The 11392-nt window shown below is 41.0% G+C and overlaps 2 protein-coding genes across 2 annotated transcripts in view; both read left to right on the plus strand.

Annotated features, from left to right (window-relative positions):
* Positions 1–18: 18 nt before the first annotated feature.
* Positions 19–9887, plus strand: CALR3 (calreticulin 3; the record flags this gene model as incomplete). Its single annotated transcript, XM_025210332.1, has 9 exons — positions 19–217; positions 314–415; positions 2169–2372; positions 3203–3297; positions 5595–5804; positions 7595–7708; positions 7794–7937; positions 8544–8636; positions 9451–9887. Coding segments are annotated over 9 exons (1329 nt in total), but the record flags the coding sequence as incomplete, so codon positions are not given.
* Positions 9888–10977: 1090 nt separating this feature from the next.
* EPS15L1 (epidermal growth factor receptor pathway substrate 15 like 1) overlaps positions 10978–11392 on the plus strand; it is a 55367-nt gene continuing 54952 nt past the window's right edge. Inside the window, exon 1 of the mRNA XM_025210333.1 lies at positions 10978–10993. Within this exon, the coding sequence (XP_025066118.1) occupies positions 10978–10993 (16 nt within the window). The remainder of the gene's footprint in view (positions 10994–11392) is intronic.

An 11392-nucleotide genomic window follows, 5' to 3' on the forward strand; every position in this document is an offset into this window, starting at 1 on the left:
CGCTCGCCTCTGCCATGGCGGCACTCGCGCGCTGGCTCACGGCACCGCTATCCCAGAGCAAAGCGCTTTGCTGAGAGTCGAGGTGGGGGCGAGGGCTTCCTACCCAGGAAGTCATCTCTGTCCCCAGCAGGGCTCCCCTACCGAAATCCTGGTGGTAGCTGCCTAGTGCTATGTAGCCACACCCCCAGTCTCAGGAAAACAGTCAAGGTCTGGAGAGGTGTGCTTATGTAACTGATTAAGACAGACTTGGTGTCGTTTCCATTGTTTAGAAGCCTAGCATTTCCATTTTAACCTGAACGAATTGATTTGACAGTTAACTGGCAAAGGAGATGGTTGAATTCTCAACATAAACCTGACCTTGGGATGTTTAAACTGGCTGCTGGAAAATTTTATGGCGACCCTGTCAAAGATAAAGGTTTGTGAATTGGACTGAAAGTGTTGTTTGGAATGATTTAACTGCAAAACGCCATGGGCAAATGTCTAGTCTCAGCACATTTAGCAAGTTCATAAGCAATACTTTGCATTAATCTCCTCAGAACATTACCTCTGGCCAGCTTAGCAGTCGTGAAGTCCTTGCTTTCTAGATGGGCAGCATGTCCTAGAGACCTGCTGACAGATCAGTGGAGATGTAGCTGGTTGTGTTAGCCTGAAGTCAAGCAGAAGGCAGGATAGACCTGAACCTTATAGACCAGGGTAGGCAAGCCCCAGCACGCGTGGCATGCGAGGCATTTTGCTTGGCCCTCGTGCCTCGGACAAAGGGCCGGGGCTGCACTGCCACAACAAGGGTCGGGCCCCTTGCAGCTCCCTTGCTGTCCACCCCTGGCACACCAACACCTTACAAGTCCAGGTTGAGGGTATTTTTGGCACTGCCCAAAAACATTGCCAACCCCTGTCATAGACTCACTTAATTGTATGTTATATACAGGTTTCTTTAGCTGGAGCTCACCTATTCAGTTGCCGTGAAAGGAAGTGCACAAAGCAATGTATAAAATGGAGAGAGTGTCGAATACAAAAGGTAGGGAGAAGAGAGGGAAGCAGTGCTGGGAGAGGCAAACAGGCAGTCAACCCACAGGAACAAAGGGCTCGCAAAAACAAATCCAAGGAATGGGAATAAGAATCCACAGCCTCCGTTTAAACCATATCTAACAATCCCGTCTGCCAATGGTTTCTTGTTCTGCAGTTTTCAGTTTAAATCTGTTTTTTAAAGCTTTGCTGCCTAAGCACTGACCTCAGGGTATCCAGGGAGGTTAAAATATGCTTCCACAGGCTTTTGTGTTTTTCTGGAGCTGATGTCAAATTCATTCACGTAGGGATTGTCCCATCTGCCCAACATGGGCAGCGGAGGGGCACTGTAAGCAGGTGATGGCATATACGACATTGGTGGAGTTGCAGGTGAATGGACCTTGGATATTATAGTCTGTTAATCCAGTGATGATGTGGTCTATATTGATGCTAGGGCATTATACCCTGCTCTTTGCATCTCCTTTCACAGTATCTGATGAAGGGAGCTCCAATTCACTAAACACTATGCTATAGATCTCTAATTTTAGTTAGCTATATATTTTTAATTTTAATCTACCCTACATTCAGATCAATCATGATAAATCTAAAAAATGTTGTCGTGTTCTTTTTTAGTGTGGATTATTAATCCAACAGTATGGCATGATGACTAACTGTATTTTAATTCTTATTGCTATGTCATTTTTAAACAATGTTAAAATATATAGAAGTAACTGTCTGCTTTGTTTTATGTCTTGTTTGAGGGCAATAGTTTGGTTGTGTTTTTTGGTTTTATGTTGTACTCAGTTAAGTGAAGAATGACATACAGCTTTTTTTCTCCACTGAAAACGCAGCCAATTCTGCTCTTGATTTCACTTGTATGACTTTCTAGTTTGAGAGCAACTCAATATCAATAATAGTGTAAATAAGAGAATTTCTGTCTCGGTTAAATTAAGAATTAAATCTCTAAATTTATATAGCAAATCTGTACCTGCCCAACTAATGGACTTTTTCTTAGTCAAGACTGACTTATTTGCCTACACAGTTAGTTCTATCTTTATTATATATCTAGTTATCCACAGATTGGAGGGGAGGAAGGGTGAAATTGAACTGTGTGCATGCACGTACAACTGACATGTTGTTATATGCAAACTTTAATATCTTTACAGGTCTGCAAACCTGTGAAAATTCCAAATTTTATGCAATCTCATCACGATTTAAACCATTTAACAATAAAGGAAAGACTCTAGTCATTCAATATACAGTAAAACATGAGCAAAAGATAGACTGTGGTGGTGGATATATAAAACTATTTTCCTCAAACTTGGATCAAAAAAACATGAGTAGTGATTCACCGTATTACATTATGTTTGGTGAGTTTAGTTATACATACATTGTTCAAATGCCTCAACTAAATTAGAATGCCTTGACTTTTGTCACTAATTCTGTGCCTGAGCTATCCTTTGAAACACCATTGATCAAAATGCAAATGAGAAGTGCCCATGACTGCTTCAGAGCTATGAACTAAAAGTGTATGGAACTCTCCTATGATGAAGTTAAATGCTTAGCAAGGTCACTGCAGTCACTAAAGCTTTTGAAAACCTTAACTGTAGTCCAAAATGTGCCTCCCCTGATTGCAGATCCATTTAAATAAGAGGTATGGAATCTCCATCCTTGGAAGGTTGTTTTAAGAATAAGTTAGACAAACTTCTCTAGGATGGTTTAGATGGGGGAAGATCTTGGCTTGAACTAAATGACCTCATGAGGTCCCTTCCAAACCCTACTTCTCTGTTATTTTTGTATACATTACATTTGTGTACCTCAGGGTAAAACTGAAGCCAAAGATGCTTTATCAGTTGAGAGGTTTTTTAAAAAATTTTCCTTTTAATTTGGACTATGGATAACTGCTGCTGTTAAAGGATTTCTGTATATTCATGTGTGGTATTTGGTTTTAATTGTGTGTTTAATGTCTGGATTAAGAATGCAACATGTGGCTAGCAAAGTCTAAATATAACTTTTGCAATTGACCTAAAACTTAAAAATAACTGTGCAAGTAAAAAAAAAAAAAAAAAAAAAAAATGCACAAGTACCACATGGAAGAGTGCCTGTTGGGTTATGGTGCATGGTGTTTTGATTTTTAGCCAAAAGAGGTGTATGCATATAAAACAATTTAAAAACAAAAGTCATGTTCTATATTCTTAAGGACCAGATATTTGTGGATCTGAAACAAAGAAAGTTCATGTTATTTTAAATTACAAGAATAAGCTTTATCCAATCAAGAAACAAATCAGGTGCAAGGTAAATGCTTGATATTTCTGAAAATTATAGTTATGTGAATTTTAAATACATTTATAAAACTGTAAAGACAGGCTTGTATTAAATGCACTAGGGAAGTATTAGGTAGTGACTTTTTTTTGTAGTTTTATTACAGTATTGCTTTTAAAGCAGGGATTCAAGGTCTTCTGTATGGAAAATAGATTATATCATCCCCCCCAGACTTACATTACTCTTAAATCAGGGGTTGGAAGCCTGTACCACAAAGTACATGTTAGAAGTTTTCAAGGGTAACCATAACTTGAATTTCCTGGATTTTTCAGACAAGGTTCCTTGGGTGAATTTGATATCTTTTATTAGACCAACCCAAATGGTTGGAGAATAGTTATTAAGCAAGCTTTCGGGTTCAAAAACCCTTCGTCAGGCTCAGGAAGCTGCAGCAGTTGGTGTGTGCTCTTCCTGGATGGAATGAAAAGTGAAGAAGCCAGGGGCTGGGCTGGGCTGGGGAGTCAGTTGCCAGGCAGATTATAATGCATCAAAAATCCAATGTCTATGTTTAGTCCCTGATCTCTAGTATCCAGCAGGTTGATGAAATGGAGCTCATAGGCTCGTCTCTGGGATGTATTGTGTAAATTTCCCTTGAGGATCAGGACTGAGAGATTGGAGAGAGAGTGGCCCTCCTGTGAGAAATGTGCCCCCACCGGTAATTGGGTGTTTCTGTCTTTGATGGATTTCCGGCGTGCGTTCATTCTGGTGCGCAGTTGTTGTCTGGTCTCTCCTACATATCTTCCATCAGGGCGTTTGGTGCATTGGATGAGGTATACTACATTCCTGGAGGTGCAGCTGTAAGATCCTGGGATGCTGATGGCTCTGTTGTGGGGTGTAGTAATAGTGGGGGTGGTGGAGATGTGGGGGCAGGTTTTGCATTTCTTGTCATGGCACGGTCTGGATCCTTTTGGTGTGTTCTGGGCTTGAGGAAGTTTGCTTCTGGTGATGAGGTTGGCGAGGTTCGGTGCTTGTCTGAAGGCTAGGATGGGTGGCTCTGGGAAGATCTTTTTAAGAATAGGGTCTTTTTCTAATATGGGTTGCAATTTTTTGAGGATTTTCCGTACAGGTTCAAGGGATGGGTGATAGGTCATAACCAGCGGTGTGCAATTTGTGGGTGTTTTTCTTCTGTACTGCAGCAGTTCTTCACGTGGTATCCAGGTGGCTCTTTCAAACGTGCGATCTACCTCTCTGGAGGAGTGTCCTTGCTGGGTGAAAGCCTTTTTAAGACTGGTGAGGTGGCAATCCCGGGTATTCTCTTCAGTACAGATGCGGTGGTATCTGAGGGCTTGGCTGTATATCACTGCTTTTTTGGTGTGTTTCGGGTGATTGCTGGTTCTGTGCAGATATGTATGTTGGTCTGTGGGTTTCTTGTATACTGTGGTCTGTATTTTACCCTTCTGGATACTGACCCTTGTGTCTAAAAAGGGGATGTTGGTGTTGGAGTATTCTAAAGAAAGTCGGATGCCTGCATTGATGATCTTTGCCCACACTTGAGGTTACATATATATTTCTAACTTTGAGAGATGCTTATTTCTCCTTCTTTATCTTGTCACTGTCGGCTATCCCAGAAAAGGTTTAGGATGGTTTATGAGAAAAGCAAAAAACTATATAAACAAAATAGAATATCTTAAATAAGAAGGTACAACCTTCCTGCCCCTTCCTGCACGCAAGTTTTCCAACCTCATGTTCAATACTTTTTAAAAATTCTGCTCCTGCATGCCCTACTATTCACTCCTATTCCCCTGCTTCATAGCCAAGGGAGTTGTCTTGTCTTCTTCCTTACAGTCCTTCCCAAGCCTGTATCTCCCTGTCTCAAAGGGGGACTGTGACTGTTCTCTAAACTTACCTTCCCCTTTCTCTCCCCCCGCCCCCCCAGCCCCCTTCCTCAAAAGAAACACATGAATCAATTTTAAAAAAGAACAAGCCGTCCAATAAATAAATGTCTGTTTCTCCCTCTCTGTCTGTTCCCCACCGCAGGGCAATTCCTTTGAGCATTGCCCTACTTCCTCTGGTTAAAATGGGAAAAACTGTTGACTCTGGACTAATTCATTGTTACTTTGAGTGCATTTTTCATGACCAGTTCTTGAAGTATTGAAAATGCTTTTATTTGTGCTTAAGCATTTTCATGCTTAGCTTCTATAAAAGTTCTTTTAAGCTTCTCTTGATATTTCAGCTGAACATAGACTATGATTTAATGCAGTATTATTTTTAAAACTACCTGTTCTCAGTAGTAAAAAGTATTTAACTCTTTTTAAACTCTAAAAATGTTACAGGTTGATGGATTTACTCACTTGTACACACTGATTTTAAGATCAGATCAGACATACAAAGTGAAAATTGATAATGAAATGGTTGAGTCGGGTAATCTAGAAGATGACTGGGATTTCTTGCCACCAAGGAAAATAAATGATTTTACAGTGAAGAAACCTCAGGATTGGGATGATATAGCCCAAATTGATGATCCAAATGATGTCAAGCCAGAGGTGGTTTCCTTTTTATTTAGTTAGTTAGTTAATTTGTTTTAAGATTCTTTACCCTGCATTTTTAGGGATGCATCCTTATCAGAAATATTGGATTATTATAATACCAAATTTAATGGACTTTATCAAATAAAATTATTGTGTGTACTTCAGCTACACATTCAAAGTGAAGCAGTTCATTCTTCCTATTGGCTATCTGCTTGTCTAGGCATTTACTTAATGTATTCTGACATTAACTTTTAGGAATCAAGGAGAGGTCTGCTGGCAGCGTGAAACCAGAGACTTCCTGAGCACTTATTACAAGGGCATACATACACTGTTAAAAGCCTGCACAAAACTCTTGACAGCAATGCACAGCTTATACACGGATGTTTCCAGTAGGAGCTAGCCAGAAGTTGCGGATGTTTGTACCCAGAACATGGCTACTAAGTGATGCTAATGAAAAGAGGAACATAAACCCATACAGAACCCTAGTCTAGGATCAGGCCTGTTTTGGTCTTCGCATTATAGACCATGGTTGCATGTGAAGCATTCTGATGGATTTGCTGATTCCGTTTCAGGGACAGGGTGTCTATCATTAATCTGGTGGAATTCCACCCCCCCCCCCCCCCCCCTTTTTCTCTTCCTTTCTGGTTCTGACTTCTGGAACATAGAAGAATTGTCTAGGTCACGTGATTCTCTGAATAGAAGCTGTATATCATGTAAAGCTGATTACTTAATGCAAGTGCTTTACCTGGGTCCTGTGGTGGGACCAGATAGTGGCCTTCTTATGCATTACTAGCAATGCATTAAGGAGGCTGGTATTGAGTACAGTGGCTCTCAACCTTGTTTTAGACTCAAGGCATCACTTGGAAAATGCCAGCTCTTGGCTTTCATGCCTTGACTGCAGAAAAATAATGGAGCAACTCTGTTGAAAATAACTCGGAAACACGGCAACAGCTGCATTCCTTTTTAACATCTCTGGGTTCACCTTGTGAAATGTATTAATGAAAATTACTGATCTAGTAAAACTTTCCAGAAAACATTGCTTCCTATATGTTTCCTAGAACCAAATGACCAGGACAGGATTGTACTAAACCACTTCAAACTTTGATTGTGTTGCGAATTTTGAAATACAGGTAGCATTAACCTACATGTGCCTCACCTACACCTACATGCCATCCCGGTTTTGTTAGGATTATGAAACTGAGATCTTTGGCATTTGGTGATTTAGGCTCCTGGCAGATGTTATATTTAATATGATTGCTAATTAGCCAGTTTGTGCAATTAACAGCACAATGAAACCAAATAAGACACAAAGTTATTAAAAAAAATATATGCAATACCTTTGTAGCTGGTGTCCTTTTTTCCCCTTAATTGAATATGTGGCTAGCGCTGAGTAGCTGACTGGCATTCCCAGCCATAGGAGGAGACTTGAGCACCTAGCTTGCTATTTACGGGATTAGGGGGAGCCTGGGATTGTGGTCTTGGATGCCTCCTGCACTGGCAACAGAGCAAGGTTGCATTCCAATTCCCCAATCCCACTATCACACCTCCTGCCATACACGTGTCGCATGGCAGGAATCCCAATTGCTGGGATCACAGATCAAATTCTGTCACACCTTTAATGACATCTGCCAGGGGCCTTAGCAAATGAGGCTTTTCCTTTTCTGACAGATTAACTTGTTTAATCTTTTAAAAAAGGATAATAGGTATATTTTTCTTTCTTTCTTGAACTGGTTGGGTAATGTCTCTTGCACGTATTATATAAAGTTGTGTTAATTTTGCTATCTTCTTTATTATGTATTTTAAAGGATTGGGATGAACCTGAATACATTCCAGACACTAGTGCCGAGAGATCTAAAGACTGGAACAATGTGACTGATGGAGAATGGCGACACCCTATGATCAAGAATCCACTGTACAGAGTAAAATCATTCTAGTCATGTATAACTTCTTTAAACTGCTTGTTCTTTTGGCCAAAGGTATCAAGAATCATATGGTTTGTTGTAGGGTGAATGGAAACCAAGGAAGATGAATAACCCTAATTATAAAGGAGTTTGGCCCCATCCACAGATTGACAATCCAAACTACTTGCCAGACTTCAACATTCTCAGCTATGAGAACATTAGTGTCATTGGACTAGATATTTGGCAGGTCAGTTGTTTTAAATTCCTGCAGGTAACTAGAAATTAAAGTACTTATTCCATTCCTTGCCTCTACAGAGGTGTTTGTCGAACTTTTTTCTGTAAATGTCACTTAATGTGTAGGAAGGGTAGGGGTTAGCTAATACCTGTGTCAGCCTAATTGGCTGTGTTTTACATAGAAGTCAAATATTGCATTAAACAGATCTAATTAAACCACTGCTCTAATGCTGATGACTTCGAGATTTAATGAAAAATGAGGGAATAACCTTCTTGTGTTTTCATGTACTTCACTAAATGTGACTCTTCAGTGCATTCTTTACTTACGCTCAAGTATAGTATGATGATAGGTACATATTTTTTTTCTTCCAAACTAGTAATCCAAGCTACTATGGACAAATGTGGAAGTAAAAAAATGTCTAAAGTGTCCAACTTTCATTTAAAGAAATGACAGGGCTTTGTATTCTGGAGTACAATTCTGGCATTCATGGGACTATGTGCAAAATGTAGAATTCAGCAGCATCCTGTATTTTAAGTAATTAAAAGGAATAATCATGTTCCCTGACAATATAGTTTTAGCTTAACTTTTTCCACCCCACCTTCTCTCCTTCCATTCAAGGTGAGAGCTGGAACAATTTTTGATAATTTCTTGATCACAGATGATGAAGAATATGCAGAAGATTTTGGATATGAAACCTGGGGAGAAACCAAGGTAATGAATTAAATCCCTGTCCCTATTTTAGCCACTCATTATCAAGTTAAAGGATTGGAGTTATGTAAAGGGGTCTGTTTTACAGGCTTTTTATTGAGTCAAAGAAGGAGTGTCCCCAGACACAAACAGTATAAAAGACAACTATTAGGCTTCTTTTTTAGGATCTCCCCTCAAGCCCTTGTAAAAGGAATGTACAGTTCTGTGGAGGTTCCAAATAGGACTGCAGTCCATGAGGGTGTCCTAATAAATTGCCAGAGGTCTCTAGCCCATAGAGCAGCTCAGGGTCAGGAGAGAGAAAAAGTTGCTCAAAACCAAATGGACTGATTCTCATCTCTTTCTGAAACACTTGCCAAGCGTACAGTCTGTGCATAGAATAATGAATCTTTGTTTAAATGAACGTGAGTTTGTTGGCTATACAAGTATCAAGTTCTTATTCCAGCACAAGCCTAAGTTACCGCACGTTTTAAAAGCAGCTTCTTTGCGAAACATTGAATAAATATAGTACCTAGAATCTTCCTCTGCAGGGGCTAGTACTGTCTTATGCTTACTTCTGAGTTGCTACGGCACCCAAAACTGGCATAAAGCTGAGCTTTTATAGTCACTCCTGTCTTGGTGCACTCACTTTTCCCCCCGCAAACCTTTGCCAGCCACAAAAAAACTTGAAAAATCTTGGATGCCTGTTACTAATAAAGGCCTTAATCTTGCAATTCCTCTATAAAGAACTCCTTACCATTGACTTAAATGTAAAGCTCAATGAACAGAAGGGCTTGCAGACTTAGACAAAGAAAACCCCTCCATGTCCTTTTCTCTTTAGGACCCTGAAAAGGTGATGAACATAAAACAGACTGAGGAAGAAAAGAAAAGGGAAAGGGCAGAAGAAGAAAAACGCTTCAGGGAAAGTTTTAACAAGAAGGTAGAAAAGAAAAAAGAATCAGGAAAGAATAAGTTAGGGAGGAATACTGTCCAGAAGGAAGAGCTTTAATTTGTATTTGTGAAGAATTTGTGGAACTATCTGAAGGGTTTGCTTTTTTTTTTTTAATCTGCTGTAAAGGTTTTGATGTCCTGTTCCCTCCTGCTACCCTCCCTTAGTAACAAGCACTCAAATACTAGTTAAAATTTGTTTTGAGAGCCTGGCTAAAATATTATTAATTTATCAATTTTTATTTTTTTCAAATATTTTATTAAGAAGTCAGGCTTCTTAGTCTAAGAATGTTAGACTGAAATGGAATTCAATAAAAATACCAAATGTATCTCTCAATGAAGGGTGATTTCTACTCAGTGGGTCTCTACAGGGGAAGCTTTACTGCACAGTAGACTTTGAATGTGTTACTTTTGGTGTTGACTTTGCTTCTCTGAAGATGGAATATCCAGTCCTCTCACTCCCAAAGGAGGCCTTTCACTATCGTACTCTGTATCAGCTGCAGAAAGACACAAAAGCCTGTGGCAGAACACTTCAACCTCCCTGCCGACTCCCCTGCTGACCTCAGGATTGCTGTTCCCAAGCAAAAAAACCCCCAAACAAACCCCAGAACAAAAATGAATAACCCATTTGAATGGGAAATTGTGGGAACAAGAAATCCATCACAAACTGGTCTGTTAGGTTAACCGAAGTGAAATCTTAGTTTCTAAAGGTGAATATCTGCCCTCCTTTCTGACTGACTTCTGACTAAAATGACTACCTGGCTCCCTGTATCCATCATGTTTCCTTTGCAGATCTACCAGAGGGATCTTCCCTTCAGGTAGCTGTTACTTTCTTTTAAGGAACAAAGCTTTTTGAAGGGTGGGGAAGGATGGAGAAGAGGGGGAAGAAACCTGGCCTATCTTACCTAAACACTTGCTGTCCCTTGCTAATTACCTAGCCTAGGCGAGGGGTTGGCAACCTATGGCCGGTGGAGCTATTCTGGCTGGCCTAAAATGCCACATCTTCATCTGCGTGGTGCCTGGACAGCAGGAAGAAGTAATAGCAGTGGTATCAGAAAAATAATCCCAGCCTGCTGCTCCTGAGGTGTTGCTGACCTGTGACTTAGATGCATCTAACTTCAGATGCCTCTAAGTAGGTTTCCCACATCTTGTTCAGAGAAGCCAGAACAGCTGCCATATCTTGTGAACACTGGTATTGTCTCTTATTCTCTGGCAGTTCCAGGCTAATGCTGTTGTAAAAATAAATGATACATTGTAAATCAAAGAGTTAAGTGAGTGAGTCTCCGGTGTTGTCCAAAAGCTGAAATTCAGATTGTTTTATTATCCAGGAATTCAGAAATGCAAGCAGTGGAACTTGCCCTAATAATCCTCAGTGTAATATCTTGACTGAGTTACTTCAAATGTTTTCTAGTAACAGCTCATGAACAGTGAGACAGGTGAGGAGCTGGGGGTAGACAAGTCGGGTAACGAGCGTGGCGGGGGGCACTGGCATTTGAAGGGGGAGCCCGGTGGGGAGACTGGTCTGACTGGTGGGGGGAGGAGACTGATGGACGGGGTGGGCTGGCTAAGGGGCAGACCAGCAGTGGAGTGAGACGGCAGAAGTCCTGGGAAGGAGTCTGAATTGGGTGCTGCCCTGTGGTGCAGTAGAAACCAAGGACACGTCCATGCAAGAAGAGAAGTCACCAGGAAGGTGTGACCCGCGCGTAGCAGGCGGAGCAGTGAGAAGTGCATGCGCTTGACCTCTCGGAGGAGCAGGCCGACCGGGGCTGCTGGGGAAACAAGGGCCGGCTTGTGGCTCGGGCCTCGGCCGGGCTCCGCTGCAGGGCGGACGAGCC

This window comes from Alligator sinensis, unplaced genomic scaffold (genome assembly GCF_000455745.1).
Source record: "Alligator sinensis unplaced genomic scaffold, ASM45574v1 scaffold1354_1, whole genome shotgun sequence".
Classification (NCBI taxonomy): domain Eukaryota; kingdom Metazoa; phylum Chordata; order Crocodylia; family Alligatoridae; genus Alligator; species Alligator sinensis.